Raw genomic sequence first — 27,702 nt, 5'->3', positions numbered from 1 at the left:
ACCACAGGGGGATGACGAAGCAGAAAGCTTGAGACATGTCTCCCACCCTGAGTCGCGACCCCCGGGTTCCTAGACGCTCCAGCCTCTTTGTGATTCCATTTGGTCCCTGGTCGTTCCCATGCCATCAACCCCCTTCATCCCTCTCCTCGACCCCCATCCAACCCACCATACACTATCCTCATCCAATCCTGGACCCTCTCAACAATCCAAATAAAACTATTTTTATACTGTTCAAACAGCATGGTCTTTGTTAGTGAAATGAAGCTTCAGTCGTCTTTCAATGTTACAGTCTTCTTAGTGCCAAAGTCCCTCTTTTTGTTATTATACTTCCACTGCAGCTCAACAGGGAAACACTGTGTGAGGAAACACAAAGAGGGAATTTGATGCAAAAAAGACTGTAAATGTGTCAGATATCCACTTGATATGACTAACTCAGACTGCTGAAGCCTCATATAAGCTTCACATCAACTTTTAAGTGCATTTTTGCACAATTTGATATTAGCCCCCATCACTACAAACCTCTTTCAGTGTTCATTTGGGCACCTGACTGTTGTTTTAAGACACACTTGAAAAATTGTGAACCTGTCCTTTTAAAAGACGGTGACAGTCAGTGTTGTGTTTCCCCCCAAATGGCCAAAAAATCAGTTAATACCAGCTTTAATAATAAACTTGTGTTATGTTATAGGTTGGAGAACATAATCTCCTGTAAAGGTAGAGTAGCACTGATCATATTTATAACCTCCATTGTATAAAGTTGTGAGGGATAAACAGAGGAAAATAAATCCACATTTCATTTTTCTACATTTCCGTATATTAACTTTTATTTAGGCTATTTCTGTATTTCTACAGTTATTTATTTCTGTAAACTTTCACTTTCGTTTTTCTTTTCACCACCAAGATAATAAACGACCTGCTGCATCCGTGTGTCAGTGTGACCCACTGGGTGTGTTGTTTTCGTGACTTCATGTGTGTATGTGTGTGTGTGTGTGTGTGTGTGTGTGTGTGTGTGTGTGTGTGTGTGCGTGCGTGTGTGTTTAGTTAAGTTTTGTTTTCCATTCTTCGCAACAGACTTTGCTCCGTTGACCAATCAAGTTTCGTTTCTGCCTGACAGCGCTGCGTCATATAAGTCAGCTGTGAGTCCTGCGGAGTCACTTCAGCAGCATGTTTTCGTGGGGAGAGGACAGTCAGGAGGGCTTTCGGTTGAAAGACGGCCCCGATGCAGCCGGTGTTCACATCACGGATCTGTCAGCAGGTGACAGTGTTCTCGCTTTTGTCAAGAGAAATGGAACCGCGTTCATCATTCGCATCAACGAGAGCAACGATGGAAGAAGAGTGAGAGGAAAACAGAGTGAGCATCTTTCTCTTCTGTGTCTGTCTGTATTCAACATGTAACATAAACGTTAACTTTTACTTACAAAACTCAGGTAATAAGACGTGTTCTTTGTTGCTTCATTGATCCATGAACACCTGCTGTGTGTCTGTGGCTTGTCTGCTTCCAGAGTTTGTGAAATCCAAGGAGAAGATTCAGGCTGTGAGTTGTGGTGATGATACAGTCACACTGCTGACTAAAACAGGCAGAGTTCTCTGTGTGGACTCAGTTCACACTTCTCCCACTCCCAGGTAAGAAGAAGCAGTTTGAAGTCAGCCAATGAGCCAACTTTGTTTAGCTGTATCATTTTGCTCCTGCTGAGTGCAAAAATTGAGAGAGTTTTTAAATGTGACTTGGTTCATTTAAAAAAAAAAAAAATTGTAGTCATTTCTCATAAGTAAAGACCAAGGTGTTCATTTCTGCTGGTTTCTGTTCTCTCAGGACCCCGAAAGCTCTGTTTAACATCCCAGTATCTCAGGTTGCTTGTGGGAGCCAGCATTCAGTCGCCCTGACCAAAGGTACAGTAAAGTTTACTGCTGCGAATGTACAAGCTACCTCCATATTACTCCCATAGCAGCTACTGTTCCTGGAGTCCAGACAAAACACTGAAAACGCTGAAATATCCCTAAACATGACAGTCATAGTCAAAAAACTAAAATCAGATCAAGGAAGCTGTGCTTATATCAGAAAATATTAATTTTGTATTTTTCTTGTAGTGTTGCCTAATATTCTGTTGATATATATAAGTTTGTATCCCACAGCTACATATTGTAAACAATTTTATTAATTGTTTGGAAGGAAGTATACAAAGTTGACCAGATGGAGAAAAAACACCTCAGCCAATGTTGACACAAAGTTGACTCAGAGTTCAGTATTGACTGAGACGAAGGCAAAGTCCACGATAATAGTGATGCTAATAAAATATGTTAATATAGCACTAAAAAATACAGTGATTAGACAGTAGTTTGCAAAAGACAAACATGTCAGGAAAGAATTGGAGAAAGCTGCTTACAGTCATGGTGATGTCCCCACAGATGGTCAGGTGTATACATGGGGCCAGAACTCCAGCGGCCAGCTGGGTCTGGGAAAGAGGGAGCTCGGTGCCAATTCACCCCAACACCTCCGATCTCTGTCAGCGATCCCCCTGGTCCAGATCGCTGCAGGGGGGGAGCAGAGCTTCGCCCTCTCTGTCTCTGGAGGTGTGTTCAGCTGGGGCAGAAACAACTGTGGACAGCTCGGACTGGGAGACACTACAGGTACTGAATCAAAACATGAATTTTCTTAATGCAGTGATCGGTACTTTGTATATTTGCATTGTTTTATTACATAATTGTTAGTGTAACATTGAAATATAGACTTAAGTATGAGTTATATGTTTATTTATCCTGTTTTTTATGTATATTCAAAGGTATGTTTTATGAGCACTAAAATATGATGTCATGATACATTTATATGTATGTAATATATAAAATATATATTGTGTCTTTGATATGCAAATCTGAATTTTGATATCTTTACTATAGACAGACACACACCAACCCTTGTTCATCACCTGAACATGAAGAAAACTATTCACATTTCCTGTGGAAAGGATCACACTGTCATTTTAACAAAGGTGAGTTAAAAAAAAGCTTTCCAACACTGTAACCTACAGTACTAGATTTTACTGCTGCAAAAAACTATGAGGGCAAACAGATTTAACTCAATCTCCAAATGAATCTCCAAATCAATGACAGTCAAATTCAACAGGCATGGCTGGATTGTATCAGGAGCAATTCTGTATTAGCAAAAAAAAATGCAAAACTGATCATTTTTTACATAAGACAGCTCTGTTGTGTATCTGCTAGATTTTAACAGTATTTTTAATTGTTTTACTTCTTTTATGTCTTTTACGTCTTTTATGCTTATTTGTAATATGTAAGTTCCTGCAGGACTTTAAACTATGGTTGTCTGTTTGCTTCCTCAGGATGGTGTAGTGTTTACATTTGGCTCCGGTCAGTATGGACAGCTTGGGCACAACTCATTCAGTGATGAGCTACGTCCTCGGCTTGTTGCAGAGCTCTGGGGGGCAAAGGTCATCAAGATTGCATGTGGACAGTACGTAACAATTATACACTTTTTACTCTAATACAGTCATGCTGAGCCAGTTCGGCTCATTGCTGATGCAATTCCAGGATAATTTGAATTTTTAAACATCCTCCATTTATGACTCTGTACATATATATATATATATATATATATATATATATATATATATATATATATATATATGTGTGTGTGTGTGTGTGTGTGTGTTTTAAATCAGTTTACAGGCCTCTCAGGCTCAGTCTCAAATGACACAGAAAACAATCATGGTGACTCTGGAGAAAGCAAAACAAAGTTTTCAGAGCTGCATGAGAATGCTACTCAATGTCAGACTATAAACTTTTTGAAAGACGTCACTGAGAACATCACAGGAGCTGAGAGGAGACAGGAAGTAAAATATTTGAGTACAACTTTCAGCTGCTGGCTCATATTCTCAGGCTGTTGCTGTTCACCTTCCTTCTGTTGATCATCAACAGTAGAGAGATTATTTCACATTGTACCTTGTAATATACAAGATTTGACTCAGAATTTCACTGACAAATAATTAATATGAGAGAACAAAATATAATTGTCTTTTAAAACAACAGGGATGTCTGCAGGTAAATCCTGACTTGTAAATGTACTCACTGAAATATTGGAGAAGGCTTAGAAGCTGCAGAACCTCTAAAAATGCATCTTTATGTCTTTGTTGTGTATTGTCTTCTCAATCAGACATCACACATTAGTGATGACAGACTCCAAGAGAGTCTACTCCTTTGGTTGTGGAGAGCAAGGGCAGCTGGGACATGGAGAGGAGAGTCATCCATCTGTGCCGCTGCCTGTTCAACTGCCACAGGGTAACTTCATCTGTGTTATCGTACCTATAATACAATCACCAAACTGAATAGTAAGAATGAAGTTCACTTACTTCAATGATAGATTACATTTTTACTCTATCGTTATTCCAGATGCCACTGAGGTTCCTCAAATTCTGAACATCTACGCAGGAGGAAACTGTTCATTTGCAACATGCTCTTTTAATGAGGTACCAGTAATCATACATACATTACACCATGATGGTGGAAAGTGTAACAATAAGGTTACACTGATGATTTATATGTGTTAAGTCACTTTTTCAATAACTCAACTTGTTTCTTCAGCAGGAAGTTCATGAGGGGTCAAACAGTGACACTATGAACAACGTAACACAGCACTGTCTTGATGCTATGATTGACAAATGGACCTCTGAACACAATTCAAAGTCATGGAAGAAGATAAAGCAGTAAGTATAATGCAGTAGAAGTTATTTTTCTCAATATATGATTGGTTTGTTGAATAGCTGATGTTTTAACTGTTATGATGAAACTGCACTATTCTGACAGTCTTATTGACTGACTATATCAAACCCTCACAGGGAAATCAAAAGGACGTTTTCCTCTGCATCCTGTTTGAATCAAAGCTTCCTTGACCGAAGGTAAACACCGTCTGCATATGATCATCACTTTTTTATATCTGGTGAATTATTACATTTACACGTACTTTTTTGTCATCCTTGTCTTATTAGCAATGATAAGCATTTCCAGACCTCACAAAAGCACTCCGGCTTGAACTTGTCAGTTGCACAACTTGCTTTCCAGCAACTGGTAGAGCAGGATGATGTTTGGGCTCGGGTATGTGACTAAAACGTGTCTATGTATGTTCAGTATCTGATCAGAAATTAACAATGCAGACAAAACCTTTCAGTTCACTCCACCCAGTTATTATATTGTTATTTTTCTCAACAGGTTGAGGCCGCTATCACACAGTTGATTCCTTCCCTTGATGAGAACCCAGTGGGAGTGGAGGGGCTGAGGATCTATCTGCTTCTCATTGAGCTTCTGCATGTGATCCAAAAACACAACCAGCAACACAGCACAAACCTCGCTGAGGCACTTGCTGCTGCCATAGTACGACTGTCTGCTGACAACCGCCAGGTCATAGGTACTGTCACTTGCACTCTGTGTGATCTTGTGTGTCCACAAAAAACTTGACATCGAATCTTCTTCATTTAGCAGACCCAAGTGCAGCAATGGTGGAAGAAGTACTCGGATCATTAAAGTAAAATTACCAATACCACAATCTAAAAGTACTCTGTTACAAGTCCCTCATTCTAAATCCTACTAAAGTTGAAGTGAAGAATTACTGTCAACAAAATGTTCTTAGTAACAGGCAGAAAAATGGCCTCTGTGACTGACATATTATTAGATTGCTAACACTGATGTATCAATGTGTAAGTAGTGGTTGAGGTCAACGTGTGGCTAGTTTTAAAGTCCAACTGAAATCACATTTAATGATCCCTTTTGCTGTCAAAAAAATGTCACAGGTTTTATATTCATCAATGTATTCAATGATTATAATCTGAGACTACAGTGGCACACTCCAGAAGCCATATACATGATAAGTAAGTTATGAAAATCACACTGACATTAATGTTTACAAATGTTTTTGTTGTCTTCTGCAGTGGACTGGTGGTGCTCACAGTCACCCTCCACTGTGATTAAATATGTCGAAGTGTGGAGGCAGACCCTCTCAGTGATCCTGTCCTTTGATGCTGCTCCTTCCAACTCTGGAGTCAAAAACCTGCTACTGGTCCTCCAATACATGTACAATGTTAGTATCATTTGTCTGACTTCAAACTAAACACAAAAAATCTTTCTGTTTTGTTTCTGGTTTGTATGTTTCACTAACAAACAAGACCTTAATATACATGTTTTAAAGGCCAACAACAGGACTGCAGGTTGTCAGAGGATCCCAGATAAAACTTTTTGTTTGGAGATTAACGAAGCATTTCTTCAAGAGGATGTGAAGCTTTGGCGTTCACTGTCAAAAAACAAGGTAAGATAAAATAACATTGATAAAAAATAGTTTGAACCCAATCAGGTCATTCCCTCATCTCTCTCTCTCAATGTTTCTGTCACTTTTCATATTGTGTTCATTTGTGCGAAAAACCCTGAATTTTGTAAGAAAAAAAAAAAGATGCATGCTCATCAAAAATACAGTTTGGTAAAGTAAATTACTGATCTTTTTTTCAGTATGTGAATCAGCCACTGATCCTTTGTAACTTCCCATTCGTGATGGATCTGAAATCAAAGATAATAGCTTTCGACATTGATGCCGATTGGACTCAGGTAACTATTTTTGAACTGTTCCTTGTCAAAACTAATCCATGCAAACAATTCCCACGTTCATCAAGAAGTCTCAAATAAATCTACTTATATGTATAGTTTGTTTCCTGTAACGGCAACAAAATGGCAACATTTCAAACCTGATGGATAAAACAGGTTTGATAAAACACATTATTTAATTCATTTTAAAGCTGCACTAATCAATATTTGTATATATTAACACTCACTCTCACTGCTCTCATCAACCCCATCTCTAGCTCCTGTAGGCAGCAATTTTCTGTGAAAAAGCTAAAAAAAAACCATCCTGCCCAGCACCAAATGAAAGACAGACAAAGCTAGCGACAACATAGTGGAGCATTTAGCAGCTAAATAGACAGATCTTTCCCTCATGAGTTGGAGGAGAATCAGAGAATCAGAGCTAAAGGAAAGGAAATAATGGATTTTCAACATGACTCCAAATGAATGTTAATGTTGTTCTGTATCTGCTGGACGTGTAAATAGGCAAAGGCTTACTTACATCCTAACAACTTCATAAGGTGATAATATCTCAGCATTATATTTAAAGCTTGTTGTGCTGGCCCCAAGTGGTTGAAAAAACAATTAATGCATAAAAATGTGTTGCAGCACAATGATGTATCTACAATAGAAGTGCAAGGCAATTGATTTTTTAGAAACTGCATTTTAATTGGTATTATAGATGGAACACCAGCAGGTGGTTTGGACGATCCTTGGATTGGTTGCTCAGGCAAATCCTCCCTACTTTGAACTGAAGCTGAAGCGTGCGTCACTTTTGGAAGGCACTTTCAAACAACTGGCTGCTGCTCATCCCAGTGCCCTCAAGAAGCCACTCGTGGTAAATAGTTTGTTTTTACCTGATGATTAAAGCACGGTCAAATGATTTTATTTAGTGACTCTTACGTAAGCTTCTCTCTAACATGAAGCATTTTATTTATAACAGGTCTATTTTGATGAGGACCCAAACGTCACAGATGTCTACAAAAGAGACTTGTTTCATCACTTGTTTTATAACTTGGTGTCAAGTAAATCTGGGATGTTCATGTTCAATGACTCCAAAACACTGGCATGGTTCCCCTCCAAAGTAAGAGTTTCGATCCTCATACAGAAGTAAAATGTGGTCTAAGGCTTCAGTGTATATAATGGATTTCCTGGTGATGATGATAAGCAATACTAGAACAATATCCAGTTTTAGTTTTGCTGATTCAGTGTTGAGGAACCATTAAAATCATCAACATGAATTCAAGTGAATTCCAGCTGTTTTATTTATTGTGTCCGCTATGTTCAATAACAGGCAACAGAGGAGGACAAGACAAACTTCTTCCTGTTTGGGGTTCTGTGTGGGTTGGCCTTGTACAACAAAAGTATCATACACTTACCCTTCCCACTGGCTCTGTTCAAGAAGCTGCTCGATGTAGAGCCTTCACTGGAGGATATGTTAGAGTTCAGCCCAATAGTTGGAAAGTATGTGGAAATTCTTCTTACTTTTATAATACAATTTTGTGGTTTTATATAGTGATGCCTGAAATGTCATAATATATTGTAAATACTGTACAGTGGATAACAGTCTTTCAATATAAGTCAGTTTTTTGTTTTATTCTGTTTTAAGGAGTCTGCAGCACGTCTTAGACTATGAAGACGATGTCCTAGAAGACCTTTACATGGAGTTTTTGGTTGGTGTTTCACTCTGAAAGATGGAAGATAACCTGTCTTATGTATCTTTCTTACAGTATTCCAAAGGCTTTGCAGTGATATCACTAACCTCTTCTCTTTCATTGTTGATTAACAGATTGTCTGGGATGGGGCACAGGTTGACCTTGATCCCCAAAATCCTAAAAAGCCAGTGACAGGTCACAATAAGTAAGACTTTAAAAATATTGTAATAATGAATATGTATATATTAATATAATAAATAAAAAAATAAAAAGCTAAATTGTGTATGTGACCTGCATTCAGAGCAGTTCTGTCTCAGAGAAATGTTTGTTCAGTTAAAACTTTAACTTTCTAAACAGGAAGGAGTTTGTGGATGCCTTCGTGAATCATGCCTTCAACACGTCAGTGGAGGGTGTGTTTCAGGAGTTCAGGCGAGGCTTCTTCCAGGTGTGTGACCGACATATGGTGAAGCTGTTCAAGCCAAATGAGTTGCAGGGCATGCTGGTGGGCCAAGACGTCTATGACTGGGCAAAGCTGAAACAGGTACAGTCCATAACAAGAGCTCCTCCTATTCAAATGTGCTCTGCAACACGCAACTGATTTTACATATCTTAAAGCTGCAATGCAGGACTTTTGTCTCCCTCTTCTGGCAGTAAGAGTAATTACAAAAACACCGTCAACAAGTGCTTACGTCACAGGCTCTGCCGTAGCCTGCTCCGTTGCTACTGTTGTGGCTGTAAAACAGTGGATAGATTGTTTTGAACATCACATAACTCCTGTGAAATGACTCGTTTTACTATCAGAATTTGATAGTGAAACTAGTGTGGATGCTCTGCCCATAGAGTATGTGCAGTATGCATTCATCCGGCCAGCACAGGAATGTCAAAGCCGAAACCAGATTAAAAACTCTGTATACTGTGAAATACAGAGAGATTGGTCTGCTGGTGATAGGCTTAATCAGCATTGTGTGAACTCGTTTGGCAAAGGTTAATTTGTTAATTTATTTAATTTAAGTTCTGCACTGCAGGTTTCATGTGCTTGATTTTACCATGTCAAACATTGTAACCTTCTTTTTTAAATTTAATTAGAACACAGTTTATGAGTGGGATTATCATGGCGGCCACCCCAACATACTGATGTTTTGGGAGGTTTTTGATGAACTGACTGAAGACCAGAGGAAAGATTTCCTTTGTAAGTATTGTACCTAAAATTGTCAGCTTTTCATTGTGGAAGCTTTTAACCAAACAAAGAACCATTTTGCAACCACACACTGTATGTCTTAAATTATTCAATTTTTTCAAAGGCACATTTTAACAGTAATCTCACAACAAATATCATACTGCTTTATAGTTAGTCAAGTGAACTCACTGAATACAAAATAGAAACTATGGCAAAGTTTCGGTCTGATTATTTAAGCTTCCATACACACTAACAATTTCATTGTAGTGAGATTATAACAAAACAATTGCTGCAGTCGTGTAAATACCTTAACACAGATATTTTAGTCTAGTTAAGTTCAATAAGTCCATAATTGAAGTAAGTACCATTAATGAATATTTGTATTAGTTGTATAAATGATTGAGGCATTTCCATATCTCTGACTTCACGGGTGTTCTTCAGGGTTCCTGACTGGTTTTAGGAGGGCTCCTTTTCTTGGAATGGACCAGATACGGATGAGAATTCGAGTTAAGCAAGTCCAGGGCAGCTCCAGCGATCAGCTCTTCCCTCAGTCACTCACATGTCACTCTATTCTGGATCTGCCCTTATACTCAACCAAGGAGATCATGCGAGACAAGCTGACAGAGGCTGTGGTAACAAAGAGAGGATTCTCAGAGTGATGGCACAGATCATCAGCTGCTGGACAGGAGCGTGTACTATATCTGTGCTGGGGTGGGCTTGAATTTAATCATCTTTCCTGCACTAACTCAGCTTAAAAAAAGCTCACTGTACTGAATGCATATGACTTATATTTTACAAGTGCACCTTTAAAAGGGTGACCAAAGAACATTTGGAGTCATTCCCCCTTAAACTGAAAGCACTTTTCTATGTGATTTTTTTGTTGTTGTTTTGAAAATATAATTTGCTATAATTTAACTGAAGTTATTTATGCATATGTCATGAGTTTTACATATTCTCAGGGACAAGGTTCATTTTTGTGATTATTCATTGGTCAAGTTGCATTAAACAGAAATAGTATATATAGTATATATATAATAGTATATTTTCCAGCTTATTAGGAACACTTTACTTATTCTAATGCAATGGTAATTTTTGAGTTTACAGTTTATGTTTGTGGTTGTGTTGAATTGTATTATATGGGTCTATGAAAAGGGGTAAATGGAGTTGGACAAAACGCTGCATTATTATGGTTACTGTATGTCTTAATCAGGTGCCTTCTTGAGGAATGTTCTAACTTTGTTTAAGTTATATTGCACCCCATTCCTCCTGGGTGCCATTGTTTTACCATGATTGTATTGCATATTTTGTTTGTATTTAATGTAACAATGTTCTTGAGACAAAAGGCTTAGTTTAAAATTAGATATGTCACATGTAAAATATGTCATTTGAAATTGTTGCAGCAATACGATAATGATAATAAGATAATGACTTCTGTTGTGATTTGGTGTTATATAAATAAAATTGACTATTTTCTGACAATAGAAAATACTTTTTCCATCTGTCATTTGCTAGTTTCATTTTACTAAAGCCCACTGAGCTTTGTCTGCTTGATGTTGCTATTGTCAATATCATGCTATTGTAATATAATGTATGCAGTGTGAAAGCATGTCTGGTTGGTAAAATGAACGTAGACAGATTTACTTCACACTACATGTCTGTACACTACTGTATATAATAGAAGAAACTACATTAAATAAAATGTTAAGTTTGTGACCATTAGTAGTGCTATGAAGCAATGTTTTACGAGTGGGTCCATGTTCTGTTTGTATTGTGTATGCGCACGGGGGCGCATATGCATATTCACACTGTTCCACTGATTAACAGTTGGTCGTGGTAACACACCAAGAAACAAAGCAGTGTGCCAACAAAAGGCAGTGAAGAAAAGCTATTAACACATGGATGTAAACAAATCAACATTAACATATTAGAAAAAAGCAGTTTTGCAAATGTTTTATGAGAAGTGAAATGGCAAACATTTATGACATTTATGTAAATGCTTTCATCTAAAGTCTTTAACAGTGTTTCTGTTGCTCATTCACACTCAAATTCACACACACACACACACACACACACACACACACATGCAGACAGGAGGAGTCGGGAATCAAACCACCAACCCTCTGATTAGTGGATGACACGTTCTCCATCGAACATGTTTGTTAGACCTCGAGGACACACATTTTTGGTGAGAAACACTGAATGTAAACATACCTTTTGTTTTTTCACAAGAATATATATGAATATGAGAATAGTCTCTTTAAAGGGGACATATACTTTTTGTGGTTTTCTGTTATTTATAGACTGTTATAATGTTGGATGTCTACATTAAACACGGTCAAAGTAACATATGTAGAAATGCTCCCTGCAAGTCAAAAGTCAGGGCTTCAACTGCTCTGAACACTTAGTTTGTGGTTTTTGCTACCTTGCTGATGAGTTGCCCAAACACAGCCGTCCATTCCTTAGCCGTGGTTGCTAAGGTTGTTTCGTTTATTGTTTGCATTGTCCACTCATATTTCAGATCAGATTTTGGCTCGAACATGTACGGATGTATTTGATATTTCAAGTAAAGAAGGAGAAAAAAGCAGTGAAATCCTACTACTATAGTTTGTTTCAGTAGCCTCCTGAACCAACCAGTCAGAACAGAGTGGGCTCATCGGGAGGGGGTCCTTAAAGAGACAGGAGCTAAAACTGCCTTTTTCAGACAGAGGCTGAACTGAGGGGCTGCATAAAGGGACAGTATAAGATAAATAAGGAGTTTTTTGAATTGTAAATCATGCAAAGATATTCCAGTAGAGCCCCAGATTAAAAACATGACCTGGAAAAGTGAAAAATATGTAACCTTTAAAGTTACCATATGTCATTCCTGGTCCTATCACCAGATGGTGCCAAAGAAAAGAACACATAGTGGCTGTTCAAACCAAACCAAACCACACCACCAACCAACCCAAACTATTAAGTATTTTTAGCAACAGCAAAATCAGTTGACATGGTACCAGTACTAAAACAGACACAACTTAAAAGACATATAACCCCTGGATAGAAAATGCAGTGTTGTCTCCTTGTTCTGTGTGTGTGTGAAAGAGAAAGAGCAAAAGAGAGACTGAAACCCAAAACTCTATCTTTTGTCTGTACATACCGTACAGGCACATGGGAGGGTGCAGTGAAGAAATAAAAACAAAAAGAGAAAGAAAGAAAGAAAGAAAGAAAGAAAGAAAGAAAGAAAGAAAGAAAAGAAAAGAAAATTAAAGCCACTAGATGGCCCCATTATTCTGCTGGTTGGCCGACAGATGAAACAAAGAGCAGCAGGGATGAGATCATCAAGCAGACTAGAGCAGCTTTACAATAAAACAGTGCTTGAAATCTAATAAAAGGCTCTAAATGCAGTCACCTTTATTTTGAACTTAAAATTCAGTGTAAGGCAATGTCACGTGTGACATCAGATTAAATAAGACAGACCAATAGACACAGAAACAGGCTAACATGCATACAAAAAATAAACTTACATTTACACGAGATCATTAACGGCCTTTTATCTGACACACTGAAACTCCCCATAGCATCAGAATCAGAGCCAGGTTTATTGCCAAGTAGGTTTGCACGTACGAGGAATTTACCTTGGTGTTGTGGTGCATAACACACAAAATTAAGTAATCCCAAATCATATAAAAATGAAAGAAAGAAATTTAAAATAAAAAATGTAAAAGAGATATTGGCTAATAGGAACACTATGTGATTTTTTCTTAGGACATTCAAGTCTCTGAGAGCAGGCTAAGAGTATAAATGGAAACAACTTTTTTGTCCAAGTGTTTCCCCTGTAGTCCTCTGAGACCTCTCAAAAGAATCAAGTCATTACAATAAAAACATCCTTGGAATGTAGGTTATTGTGTACATTAGCCTATGATACAGCTCGATACTTCCCTGCTACTTAGAGAAAAAAAACCCACATTAGTCAGTTATATAATTTCTTGGACTTCCGAAGCATTCATTCAGTTATTCAGTCTCTCCACTGTGTACGGAAGGCTCGTCACCGCCGCCGGCTGCTGCTGCGCCCGGGAACGAGCTGGCATGTATTGACGTCAGACGGAAGCCGGGCACACACGCGCGTATGTACGTGCACACGCGCGCACGGGATGTTCTCGTTTGACGAACGAGCGCGCGGCCAGTCACACAAGCCCTAGACTCTGGAGAGCATTGAGGCGAGCGGTCATGAGGAAAGTATGTGCACACATGGACCGCGAACATGGAGTATTATGAAAGAAAGAGAGAGAGAGAGCGCGGCGCTGACATCTTCCACGTTTGAATTCAGACCGCTGACAGAACAAGCAGCTCGCAGCTTCGGGATATCTGCAGGATATTTGCACAACAATGGTAAGTTTAGCGCCGATGTTACTGTGTTTTCATAGCTGTCTGTCCGGTCCAGGAGCCGCGTTATATTCCTGTCGCGCTGTCAGTGTCAGTGAGAGATTGGAGGTGTTGAGCAGCAGCCAGCAGGATGACTACATGCGTATGTGCCAACTCGGGACTGCAGCTGGGGCCAAGTAGAGAACAGCTGGCCTCAACACAAGTGTAGCAGCCCGTAGGCAACATTACGCAGTGTTATGGATCAGATAAAAAAAAAGTGCACAGATAAGAATATCAGCTCATATTAACACGGTGAGGCCTGCTAGTGTCCACTTGGGAGAGGGGCTTTAAACATGTTGTGAAAGGCTGCTGCTGTCTTTAATGATGCTGCTATAGTGATAAATAAGTGATGATGATGATGTTGATGAAGTATTGATGATGCGTATTCACAGGGCGAGCGTGATAAAGAAAACAATGAAGTTGACAGTGGTGACTGCATTGATGATGATCATGGTGATGAAGCTGATGATGGCAGATGAACTTGTTACCCTTGGGAAGATCTGATGATGACATCACCAGATCTAATGCCACATTCTGACCCTCTTAGCCAAACTAATGACACACAAACACACACGTGTACACACACACACACAAACATACATTATGGTTTCCTGTTACAGTATTGATTCGACGTGCCATTTGTGCTTGATGGGTGTTATTTGAGATGGAGCCAAACACAGCGTCCTCCACATCACAGACAATAAAAGAATAATTTACTCTCTACTGCTCTCACTGCACCACGGTCCTATACATTGTGATCTACTCTCAACCACTTTATTTAAACTTGTTCTGTCGTTTCTGCCTTCATTAAAAGATGGGAAATATTCTATTTCTGGTCCAGTGCCTGAAGGGATGAGGAATTAGCAGCAGCTGACCTCATCTAAAGCCCTTTTCCCTCTGGGCTAAAGGCCAGAATTATCAACACGGTCATTTTGTCTCATTGTTTTGTCTTTTCTTTGTCCTGCCAGGCAACTCTCCAACAGTGAGGAAGATTTTTGCCCTCCACCCCCTTCCTCCCTCTGTCCCTGACACCTTGACACGACAATTTTCCATCTGCGTTTTCCTCGTATCACTGGCTCCATCTTCCTGAAGCCCTTATTTTCAACTCCTCCTCCAGTCCCCCATACCTTTCAACCCCTATTTTTCTTTCAATCATGGATTCCTCTGGAGAAATAACTTCAGCCCAGGATGGACATCCCGAACTCAGGAGCAGCCCTGGTCGCTGTGATCTCAGCGGACTGTACCATCTGGGTCGGACGTTGGGCAGGGGCCACTTTGCGGTGGTCAAACTGGCTCGTCAAGTCAACACTGGGCAGCTGGTTGCTGTCAAGATGATTGACAAGACAAAACTTGATGTCATGGCAACGAGCCACCTCTTACAAGAAGTGAGGTAAAGAATGATATTTATTTAAGACTGAAAAACAAAAGCAGGAGCAGCTTTTTTTTTTTTTTTTTAAATCTGATTTAATGGGATTTCAAACAGACTGATTTTAAACCCCAAATAGCTCCAACAGAAGCCTGTGTGTGACCCATCTGAACAAAAAAAAGAATGCACCTGTCTAAATAAAAAGTGCTATGAAAAGCTAATATTTCCTCTGTTAAGTAACCCTCATTACTAATTGTTTTCAGGTGCATGAGGCTGGTGCAGCATCCCAACGTGGTTCGCCTCTACGAGGTCATCGACACACCCACCACCCTCTACCTGGTCATGGAGCTGGCCGAGGGGGGTGACCTCTACGACTACATCCTGCGCCACGAGGGAGGCGTGGCTGAAGACACCGCCAAGCGTCATTTTGCCCAGATCGTGCGCGCTGTGGCTTACTGCCATCAGCTCCACGTGGTGCACCGGGACCTGAAGCCTGAGAATGTAGTGTTCTTTCCCCAGCAGGGGGCTGTGAAGCTGACGGACTTTGGGTTCAGCAATTTATTCCAACCTGGGATGATGTTGGCTACCAGCTGTGGGTCACTGGCATACTCCGCTCCAGAGATTCTGCTGGGAGAAGAATATGATGCTCCAGCTGTAGGTGAGAAACAGAAAAGTGTTTTTTTGGTGAGGATGCATGAGTATTGAAAGTGAAGTGTTGGCCTAAATAAACAAGCACGTGTTGGCGTGTAGTCATGCAAATTTAACTGTGTTGTTGACATTGATATAACAAACAAGCATACATTACATACAAATTATAGCCTGAGGTCACATTCAACATCCAGCATTTAAAATACTGCATCTAAAACCGTAATTAAAGTGACTAAATCTACTTTAGCACAATTGATGCAATTCAGTTATTAATTACTCTGTACTGAGGAGGAAATGAGATTATTGTAGGCCCAACAAGTTTGTCTGATCATTTGACTAAACAGTCTTACCTGCTCTGGAGCTTTCTATCATATACCATGATCCTCATCAGCAGATAGAGTTTGCCCAGTTGTCATGGGAATAGTAGATTCAGTTTTTTTTTTTCAAAGGATTTATCTCCCATGTTGGCTTTAAAGTTCCCTCTTGACCTTAGAAACAGCAGTTTACAAAGCTGTCCAATTCAGTAGCTGTTCTGCAGCTTTCGATCATATCACACTATTCTCGTCAGCAGATGAGCCGAAATGAGGTCACATTAGTAAGATAACATCAGATTTTTTTTGTCAACTGCTGTCTCCAAGGTCAAACTGCTAACGTGACAAACAGTAAATTCATATGACAAATTCAGCTTTAGGGCTGTCATGTTTGTATTTGTACCTATTTGCATGAGCCCATATGTCTATGTGTTCATTACTGTCCCTGTGTGTGTGTGTGTGGTTGTGTGTGTGTGTATGTGGCCATATTTGTCCCCTTGATCCTGTGTGTGTGTGTGTTTTACCTTGTGTGTTCCTGTTCTATTTGTCCTATCATATTTATGTGCTTGTTAGTGTTTGTGCCCATGTATATGAAGTGTATGGATCTGTGTGTGTGTGTGTCAGTGTGTGTAAAGGATTAGTGTGTGTATCTGGGTCAGTCTAGGAAAGCCAGCCAGTCATGAGCCAACTGGGCACGTTCTGCAGTGGAACCAAATACTGCAGCTCACCACTGGCCTCTCACACTGCACAGCAAGCATTTGTGTGAGTGTGTGTGTGTGTGTGTGTGTGTGTGTGTGTGTGTGTGTGTGTTAGAGAGAGAGAGAGAGAGAGAGAGAGAGAGAAGACAGAGACGGATAACAGACATCGCTGTTTATTCATAGTAAAGTGGCTGGTCCGTACTGCAGGGATGTGTCTGATATTAGAGGTGAGGCAGGCAGACAGATTGTGGGATTTGACATTATAGACACAGAAGAAAAAAAAGGGATTTCTTCTGGTGGGGGGGGGGGCACAGCATGTCCGCTTCAGGGAGGTTGGTGGTCTTATCTGCTTAGCTGGACTAGCCTGGATTTTGGCAGGGTTTGTGCGCTATTTATTCTGGTGACTACAAATGCATCTGCACTGAATACAAATGCAACCCAACTGCAATTAGGAGCTGTTTTTGTAGAAGGGCATCTACAGGTTTTTTCAGTTGCTCTTACACATTATCCTGCAGTGTTTACAACATCCTTGATGGCAAAAATCCTAAACAGAGTTAGATCATTTGAATGAATATTTTTACATTAAGGATGTTTTCTTCATTAGCGAGGACATGACATGTGTTTGAAAGCGAGTGGTGGTGAAGAAACATCGCTCACATGCATTTATAACCTCAGCATGACTTATGAGTTGCATTTGTTCCTTTTTTCACGTTAGTTCCTGTTTCTAAAAGCGTCCACATGGAGGGCGTCCATTTAAATCCATTTTATTATATCCTCCAAGACAGTTTTCTGCTTCACTTCAACTGAAGTGCACTTTTCTGTTCTACTCTGATGTGACTCAAGCTTTAGATATCATGATTATGTCATCACTTTGACAGAAATGTACACTACCGTCACCCAAGCCCACAAATGTGTGTGTGATAATCCTGAGCTGCACAGAGGAAGAGATGTCCCTTAGTGATCTCAGCTTAGTAAGGTGACTCATAAACATGTCTATACACACACACACACTCACACAGATAGGCTGCTCTGTCTGTATGAACAGGCTGCTGTTTAATTCACTGTGGTTCCTTCACTGTTGGGAGTCTTAAAGTATACATGTGTACTCTGTTTGAGGACAGTGTGTGTGTGTGTGTGTTTGTGTGTGTTTGATGACAGTCATATGATGCAGAGGAGAGACAAGAAGGGCCTCTCGCCTTTGACAAAGATAAACACTGCCTACAGTTACATAATATCTGTTCATTACTGTGTGCATGCATGTGTGTACTGTTTCTGAGGTCTAAGTGTTGACGTCAAGTTCACAGACAAGAAAATGATTTTAAGTCAGTGAAAGGTCGTCGCCAGGGCTGTAGTGCATGTTCATCTGCTGATTTCTAAATATAATAGCCATTTGGTGAAATGGAACTAGATCCACCTGGTTTGTTATAGACAAGCAGACAATAAATCATAGTTTATTAGTGAATGTGTAAGTTGTGACAGAGAAGTTCTGCTTGGCAACAATGTTATGGAAAATGTCAGATAAGAATGGAGGAAGGCCCACACTGGTGGAGTTTGTGAAAGAGGAACTTCTGCATTTGACAGTTTTTATAAGCCTAGCTGAGTGTCAGCTACACACTGTAAATAGCATTGGATGTGATTGTGATTATTTTGTTGTTTTGTGGTCTAATTGTCGTATTTACTTGTTACATCAATTTAAGGGTTTTTAGTGCAGCTAAAATTGTGAGAAAAATCTGCTCTCTAAAGGTCTAAAACAGTAAATGGTAATTCTTGGTGTCAGTCCTGTTCTTTTAAGAGCATTGACAGGATGTGTGATTCAAAATTAGTCAGACACAGTAATGAAGCCTGAGGTCAGGTTGGGTTACAGCGCTCTGATGTGCTGTCCATTGTCCACAAAGTGTGATGTATTAAACCACAGCAAAATTTAGAATTCCATGCCTCATCTTTGTCTGGCTGCCACATGGTATACATCACTCATTTCTCTGCTCGAGGGTGGAGAGTGTTGGTTGCTTGTAACCTGATGGGAAGAAGCACATGGAAAGCCCCCTGTAATTAGATCAAGGAATAGTCGGATAACCAAAGAAGTTTTACAGACAAAACCTCTTTGTCAGTGTGTTCATATCAACCTGAAGGCTGCTGGACTCTTTATATGAACTACTTTTCCAAAGCTTGCAAAGCCCAGATCCAACACACAGTCACTATGTGCGTGTTGGAAATTATAACAACACTGCAGACTTAAAGGGGAAATACTCCAAATAACTGCTTTTTTCCTGAACACATGTTACACTCAGTGGCATCTGTAAAAAGGGGCATGCCACCAATTTTACACATAAAGATCAGTTTACTTGTCATGGTTAGTACTACTCAGCCTTTGAAAGCAATTATATAATGTCTTCTGTGGCTCTGAGGAAGATTTCTGAAGTAGGACAAAATAACTAATGATGATGTCATCACCGTTATCTCAGGCTGGGCGTAAAGAATTCAAAATTTTAATTGAAAGCCTGCATTACAAACTGTGGGCACTGAGTTTGAAAGATGCAGCTATTTATCAGGTATGGACAGTCTAACAAAGGATACTATCAAATTGCATTATGGGAAATGTAGGATCCAGTTTTTTTGGAGCTAAGCCCTCACTAGGAACTAAAATTCATGATATCCTCTGCTGCATCAATTAGATTATTATTTTTAAAAATCAGTTAAGCAAGTCCCCTAACTTTATAAGATGTACTGAATTGCCAGTGTACACCTTTAATTCTGACAAAAAAATCTTACAAAACTATAATTGTTATTTTAAGAAAGTGAGCAAATATTTTATTAACATTTCTTACATTCTCCATGAAGCTCAACTGATTCCCAAGAAATACTGGTGCTTACACAAAGTCTTTAAAGTAAAGATAAAATAGTGACGATAATGCCTATATTGAAAGAAAAATGCACCTCTGAATGCACACTACATTTATGTACAGTATAATCATTTGCTTCCCATCTCTATCAGGATCATTATATCAGAGTTAGGACATAATCATATTAGAATAATGAAATACGTCAAGATCATGAGGGAAAATGGCTTCATAATTGGTCCAGTTCATGTGATACAATGTATTTTATCAGTGTCTGATGACCTAAATACATCATTTAATAAGTGAAGTCCATGCAGTGGATGCTGGGATACTCCAGTTTTGTCTTCCAAATGTGGTCAAAGAGGGCTGCATTTTTTTGTCCGAACTTGGATGAGCTTTTGGAGTAGGAACGGCTTTGTTGACCCCTTATGACGTATTTTGTCTTGAAACGCACGCTTCAAAAGAGGCGGCCTCTGAAAAGGGCCACAGTTGGACTACAGACCCCTGGATCTTATATCAGCACTTTTATAGTTAAAATTATGTCTAGATTCGGCCCATCCACATCTGGTTTATATGTACTGTGTGTGTTTGTGTGTGTGTAGTTCATGTTTGTACTGTCAGCAGGCCACTAATGCGTGGTGAGAATGTGCGATATTCCCCAGTGAGCAGAGAAAAGTACACTCCCAGCACTCAGTGGCTTCTCCTCCTTCCTGTTGCATAACACTTCTCTAGACAGGAATGAGTGTGCTTGTGAGTGTGCATGTGAGTGTACATTGTATGTGGAGGACTGAGGGCTGTTGTTTGGACCATCATGAGAGTAATGTGGGACAATGGTTGAATGTTCATTACACATGGGACTGGTACGTGTGAGAATGCAAGGATAGATACTGTATAGATCTTTATCACATTATGAAAGAGTACATTTTTGAAACCCTCTTCATCTAATCTAGTTAGGATATTATAATGAAATTAAGTTATTAATGAAAGTTTATTTGCCATTATGACAGTATCTTAACAATTCCACTGTAGTTTTAGGAAGCTGCAGATTGTCCAGTGCAATAATGATCCGTATCTTGAAACTTGTAAATAAATAAGTACAAATAAAGTATAAATAGGTTTGCATTAGCAATGATGGTGCATTCTTAATATCGAATGCTGCTTACAGAATACTCAGAGAAGGATGTTGATGTCGACTTTCTAAATACAAATAGAAAATGAGTATTCTTTTCTTTGATGTCTTTCTGCTAGTTTCATAAATGTAGTATCGAAAGTGACAAACCGGGGCACCTCGGACCTTTGTTACTTGTCATACCCCTCTCTCTTGCATGCTAACATTTGCTAATTAGCACCAAACACAAAATACAGGGGCTCAAAGTACTGTGGCTGATGGGAATGTTATTGAGTCATAAACCAAAGCACTGGAGAAATTAATTTTGACCTGCTGGTGGCACTAGAAGTAAATTTAAGGTGATGACCAGTCAGTAGAATTCATCTTCTTAGGACCATGAGCATCTGTACCAAATATCCATCCAATAGTTGTTGAGATATCTCAGTCTGGACGAAAGAATGACAAACTGTCATTGCTATCCATAGAGCCACACCAAAAAATGCAAAAGAAAGGTGCTGTAGTTCATCATAAATAATTGTGGATGCTTTAAGAATGTGTTGAAAATGTAAAGAACCTCTCAAAAGTAAGAAAATTTAGTTTCCCATCATCTGATATGATCTGAATACAGCAGACCAGTCGCCAGTAGAGAGAAAACACCAAATGTATGAAGAAAGCTAAAAAAGTATCAATTGGACTGTTGAGTGGAAATATCACAATAAGTCAATCACTGCTTTATTAAATATGAATGTGCTACTATGTTTTAATCTCTTTTTAGAGGGCAGTGCTCCCTGTAAAGCTCTACAGAGAATAAAGCTGATAAAAGTTCAAACAATCGCCCTTTCATTGACTCATGAAACTAATGTTACATTAGCAGAAGCAGCATTTTATTAGATATATGATCTGGATTTATTTCTACTGATTCATCACAGTTAACACACAATGTGAACAGAGTGAGCAGTGTTCCTATGCCCAGCGTTTGGGAGAAACAGAAAAAGGAGAGACAGAAAAGAGAGAGAAGGAAAGCAAGATTATTCTCAGAATAGCACAACACCACAACAAGCCCTCTGTTTGTTATGGCCTTCAGCCCTCGGCTCCCTTCCCTCTGCATGTGTGTGCGTGTTTCCTTGAACCGGCCACAGTGTTCTCGACTGGTTCATGAGGACAAGAGAGTGGAGGAGAAGGAGGAGGAGGGGAAGGAAAGGGAGGAGACGAGAAAAGAACACACTGTCAGCGCTGTTGGTCAGCACCAGGAAGCCTGGATGTGTGTGTGTGTTTGAGTCAGGGGTCAAGGTTACCAGGTCCATCCGTGTGCAGTTTCGACACGTAAACCGGACATCCAACTGTTACACATCCACTTCCCTCTCATTTATTTATTCCATGTCATTGAAGAATTAATCTAACCTCGTATAACCTTGTATAACGCTCAGCAGGGAGGCCGCTCTGTTTCTACTTACCCTGACCTCTGACCTCTCTGTGGAGGATGTGGAGAAGGCAAGAGAGAAAATAGAATTTCCACACTGGGATCAATAGATGATCTTTTTATGTAGATTTGTGTAGGACAAAATCAGATTTTCAGAAAAAAACATTTCTGGCTGTTTTCAAATCAAAGAGGAAATATGTTTATATATTGAATATGAGGCTCACAGCTTTCTAAACATGATCAGAGAGCAGAGGGATTGTAGGCTATTTTAATGCCAGAGACGATTTACTATTTAAGGCTCATTTTTCTGCTTTGTGTGTGTGTGTTCCAGATATCTGGTCTCTCGGGGTGATCCTGTACATGCTGGTGTGTGGAGTCCCTCCCTTCCAGGAAACCAACGACAGCGAGACTCTGGTCATGATTCTTGACTGTCGCTATTCCGTCCCTGAACATGTTTCAGGCGACTGCAGAGAGTGAGTACTGATGAATGACGGTGGGGTTAGACTATGGTATTGGTTAAGATCAAGGTTCCTCTCAGACCACAGCTTTAGAATAAAATCTTTTATTATCCTCGCACATTTAATTTTTTGATTGTAAATTGATTCTTCATTTAAAGGCATACTCTCACTCAGAGACGTTCTGCTGTAGAATAGATGTGGTGTGTCACCCCGTCTTAAGGAGCTGCTGACCGCAAAATCATCTCATTAGCGTGCGTTTCGGTGGATAATTTTAGTGTCCTAGTTGTCAGAGGCTGCTCCAGCCTGCTGCAAATACAGCTCTTGCTAAAACAGTGAATCACTTGGCATTAAACAGCGAGTGTTAGCCACCAAATATTGGCTGTTCTTTTCTTTAATACAAGAATATCTGTGTCCTTGAACTTTGAACTGTATTTCAATCTTGTCAGAGACCCACGAGCACACTCCTGGAACAAAATACAACTCAAAATACAACTCACACTTAGTTGCGTCTTCTCACATAACCTTCACTCCTGGCACACACACACACACTGTCCTCTGCACACAGGACGGCAGCGTTAACATCAACGTTTGTTTGGCTGCTGCAGGTCTGGAGAGTTAACAACATTACTGTGACATAAAACCTTAAAATACAGTCTTCCGGATAACTTCATTGTCTCATTTTTTGATCAACAGAGGAATAATCAAAGGAAGAAGTAGGTGGTAGGCGAGGGTTTTTACAGATCTATTCAATTCAAATTCAACTGCTATGAAAATCCAAATGTGTGTAGGTTATGTCTAGAAAGTGCTGCAAGCTTTCTATTTGTGACCTATTTTTAAAGATTCATGTCTTCAGCAGGAACAAGTAGGCAACAAACAGGATTGGAAAGTGACAGATAGACTTAACACATTGGTGGTTTTGTCTTTTAATGGGATTTGTTGCCAGTGACAACCAAATTTGTTGGTGTGGTACAAATTGCAATAACAGGAGTAGTACAGCATCCATGTTGAAAGAAACTAAGATATTTGCTTGCTGTTCTTGTTCTGAATCCTGAGTGAATGAACGCCTTTATACACTCATTTCCAGTTCTTCTTCATTCAGCGGTAGTTAGGAGGCATTATGCAGAAATACCCTCAACCAAGTGGTTTGTTAGATTATCCTTGGCCGCAAACACATCCTGGAACATCTGACCCAGTACTTGTCATATGACTTAGCCCTCGGTCATATGATGATGTGTTTGATTTCAAAAAAGGAGCAGAGTAGAACAGAACAACCTTCTGGACATTCAAAACTGATACAAGTTTCAAGATATTTCACTAACAGACATGGTTAACATGTATGGAGATTGCCTAGATCAGATCTAAATCAGTCAGTCTCTGTGTCAAGATACTTTGCTTTAATGTGATGCAAACAAACTGGCTGCTTATATCCTCTCCATAAAACAATAAAACTCTCCCTCTCTTCTCTGTCAGCCTGATCTCCAGGATGCTCCAGAAGGATCCGTCTTGCCGCGCGTCACTCGAGGAGATCGAGGCTCACCACTGGCTGCAGGGGCTGGATAATGCCCTGCTCAGCCCGGAGGCCCCGCCCCACTGGCTCTCAGGGGCCCTCTCTCCCAGCTCTCCCCGCTCAGGAGTGCCTGAATGTGGGGACCTGCTCGCTGCGAGGCCCCCGTCTCAGCAAGCTTTCCCTGGACCTTGGCAGCCCAGCCTCAGCTTCACCCTCCGTCCACCTCTGAATGAAGAGCCTCCTGTCACCAAGAACCTCCCAGCGTTACAGCAGATCTGTGAGGAAGAAGAAGAAGAAGAGGAGGAAGAGGAAGAGGAGGAGGAGGAGGAGGAGGAGGAGGAGGGCAGTCTGGCAAAAGAGGGTGGAGGTTTGGTGTCATCTTTGTTAGTAGAGGAGCCGGAGAAAGAAGCTGAGGAGATGCTTGATGGAGCAGATGATCAAGAGTGCAGGGAAGAGGAAGAAAGAGAGGAAGAGTTAGAACGCTCAGTGGAGATGTTGGAGGAGGAAGAGGAGGAGGTGGAGGTCAAAGCTCAGATGGAGATGGACATAGAGAAAGAAAACAGTGAGAGTGTGATTTCAGACCAACCAGTCAGTCATGGAGACAATCCTGTCAGTCAGAGTCCTGAAATCCCACCATCATCTCTGCCTGGTTTGGGGGTCCCGTGCTGTCAGGGGCAGCCAGACCCCATAAGCCCAGAGGGAGGAGAGGATGAGGAGACAGAACCCAACAACAACACCAACAAACCTCCTCTTCTCCCTGAATCCAACTCCTCTGTCCCCTCCATCCCTGCTCCCTCTGCCAGACTCAGCCTGAACGGGAAGGAAGCTCAAAAGACAGGACAGGATGGAAAACAAGACGAGAGAACGGAGAAAAGCGGGAGAGATGACCTCTCAACAGACAGATCTCAACCCCACAATGCACTGGGGGCGCGGGATGAGGCTGCTCCGAGGGTGGAGGCAGGGAAACGGCACAGCTTAAAGTTGCGTGAGAGACTGTTTCAGTTCCCTCTCTGTGAAAAAGCTTTGGCCTTCAACATACCGACACACAACAAGCCCAAGATTCTCCCGCTGGCTCAGTACAACTGCTGCCATGTGCTATAAGTGAAGTCAGGCTGAGTGTCGCATGTGATGTGCTGCTGGCTCACTTGGGACATGCAGGCTGTTTAGCAGTCGGCAGGTGGCCGGCTACACAGCACAAACCTTGTGAAGTGGCAAACCACTGAGCTGCCTGCTAAGCCTTCATGCTGCAGAGACCTTGAGGCAAAGGAGCAAAGGCCCTCAGCATGCAGACACCAAGTGTACAGGAAGGGACGTGTAAAGCTTCATACGTACAGACACTCGGTTCTAGCATCGTGCTCATGTAATTAACATTGTGTTAAGCTAGAGTTTGTGTACAGCACAGTAGTTGAGACGTAGTAGAACCTCATCCATTTGCTGCTGTGTGCAGGAGCTACCATAGAATTACAGTGACGGGGGTGTGTCTGATCTGTAGCTTGGTAGGAACAGTACTGGACCTACAGGAGATAGTGAGACAGAAGACAGATGGGACTTTATATACAGGGTGTCGAGGAGACATAATTACTGCAACAGTTTATTACTGATATAAGCTATAGTCCGTTTTGTGTGTTTAAAAGGTGCCTACTATGATTAATAGGTTTCATACTGTATGTGGCAACTGTGTCACCCTGGTTCTGACTGTAAAACTTCAAAAAGCTCTAAAAGTCAGAATGTTTTAGCACTCAGTAGATCCATGATTATGATCATATTTGATATTATATGGATAAGAAAAAACTTTGAACCAGCTTCTGCTACAGAGTAGCACTCGTTTTCTCTTCCCTTTGCACAACCTGCTTCTCTCATTGTTTGAAACTCTTAATATAAGCTCTTATAATGAACGACTGAGACTGTTATGATATGATATGATATGATATGATATGATATGATTTGATATGATATGATATATGATATGATATGATATACTGTATAATATATGGCTAAGACTAAGATGAATATATGATTTTCTGTCCTCTTAATCCTAAAGTCGTATTCATTTAATGGCTTGTCCTAACATACTGTATAATAATGTTGAAAGGATCATTGACCATTGATTGGGATGCAGGTCTTCCGTTGTATTTGAGTGCTTATTTTTAATTATACTAAAAATTTTAATAATGTTTGATCATAGTTTTATTTTGGATGTGCAGATATAAAAGCATATGAAGTATCTTGATTTTTTTATAATGTGGCAAAGATATTTTCTCTTAACTCATCCTTAGGGGAGATGTTTGACTTGGTGCATGTTATTACTGATATTTATCACAATATACCTCTATGTGTCTTGGATCTGACAGGACATTGTTCTTGTGTAACTGTAAGTACCTTGAGGTAACCCACTGAATGATGAATGGCACACAGTATGACTGCTGTAGCTGGTAACGTTCTACAAGTGTTTTGGGACCGATGGATAGATTTGTTGGTCATTTTGACCAACTGTCATTGACAAGTTACTGAGTAGTGGAGGGGTCTCTCCATATAGTTTTATTTGACCATATAATGCCTCTGTGTGTTTCTATATTTTCACATGCACACTGTATATGTCCTCAAGAAGTGTAAAGTTTCATAGAGGATCAGAAGGCCAAAGCTGTACAATAAGCTACATTTTCCCCTCATAGCTCAGCAAACAGAGCTTACTCCTGTCAATCACTGCAGCTTCAGGGGTACAACAAATTGGATTTTTAACTTGTGACCTGCGATCGGATATTCCCTGCCTATATAAGGAGTGGATGTCACATGAAATCTGATTATCGCTCATATTTCATCAGCCATGCAAGCATAAAATCTGTGCAGAAGAGGGATAAAATCCCATTATTTGTTCCTGTGTGATTGCAGCCTGTCTCTCCCCAGTGTGTCTGTGTCTACTGACCTGCATTGTAATTATAGGACCACGTCTCTATGGAGCCATGAACTTATTTTTCTGTATTTATTTATTAAAATTGATTAAATCAACAGCATGAATGTGTGCAGTGTGTTGATTTCACAAAACATAGAGTAGGATATTGTACAAAGGACTAGAGATGTTTTCTGAAAGTGTAGACATGACAACCAGACATTTTCCTTTGTGAATTTATTGGACAACCAGCAAACATTGTCAACTCTGTTTCTAACCTGAAATCCTGATCCTAGGACCAGACAGGACCCCTCAGATCAGAGCACACACACAGACTCACACACACACACAGGTTTATGATTAGCGTCAAGAGTGTACATGTGCAGCTGCAGCCAGCTAAGGAAGTCTCACAACCTATGTGATATAGTCCTTTGTAGCCACTAGGGCCTGAAAAGCTGCATGAGGAATGAAATAGAAAGGGTATGGTGCCTCCTGGTGGCTGGAAAAAATACTACCTTCTAAAATCAATAATTTATATAATGAACAATACACCATTATTTCATGGAAGAAATGGTGGACTTCCCCAGTGCACTCATCTACATATTTGTGTATGAAGT

The 27,702-nt window shown here is 40.2% G+C and overlaps 2 protein-coding genes across 2 annotated transcripts; both read left to right on the top strand.

The window, feature by feature from the left end:
• The first annotated feature begins 992 nt into the window (after positions 1-992).
• On the top strand, positions 993-11,145 carry LOC122986160 (probable E3 ubiquitin-protein ligase HERC4). The gene is made up of 23 exons (XM_044357284.1): positions 993-1,348; positions 1,500-1,620; positions 1,811-1,887; positions 2,404-2,625; positions 2,893-2,984; positions 3,336-3,466; positions 4,166-4,290; positions 4,402-4,478; positions 4,594-4,715; positions 4,848-4,907; positions 4,998-5,103; positions 5,218-5,413; positions 5,934-6,082; positions 6,191-6,307; positions 6,505-6,600; positions 7,295-7,450; positions 7,556-7,696; positions 7,907-8,076; positions 8,222-8,285; positions 8,402-8,472; positions 8,625-8,808; positions 9,354-9,456; positions 9,886-11,145. The coding sequence occupies exons 1-23, from the start codon at positions 1,162-1,164 to the stop codon at positions 10,101-10,103; spliced, it is 2,985 nt and encodes a 994-aa protein (XP_044213219.1). The 5' UTR covers positions 993-1,161; the 3' UTR covers positions 10,104-11,145.
• A 2,305-nt stretch (positions 11,146-13,450) lies between these two features.
• snrkb (SNF related kinase b) lies at positions 13,451-27,209 on the top strand. The gene is made up of 5 exons (XM_044356111.1): positions 13,451-13,812; positions 14,814-15,235; positions 15,475-15,869; positions 22,565-22,706; positions 24,162-27,209. The coding sequence occupies exons 2-5, from the start codon at positions 15,000-15,002 to the stop codon at positions 25,297-25,299; spliced, it is 1,911 nt and encodes a 636-aa protein (XP_044212046.1). The 5' UTR covers positions 13,451-13,812; positions 14,814-14,999; the 3' UTR covers positions 25,300-27,209.
• Positions 27,210-27,702: the final 493 nt, after the last annotated feature.

This window comes from Thunnus albacares, chromosome 7, assembly GCF_914725855.1.
Source record: "Thunnus albacares chromosome 7, fThuAlb1.1, whole genome shotgun sequence".
NCBI lineage: Eukaryota > Metazoa > Chordata > Actinopteri > Scombriformes > Scombridae > Thunnus > Thunnus albacares.
Note: the sequence above shows the minus strand (reverse complement) of the source record. Positions and strands in the feature narration are given on the sequence as shown.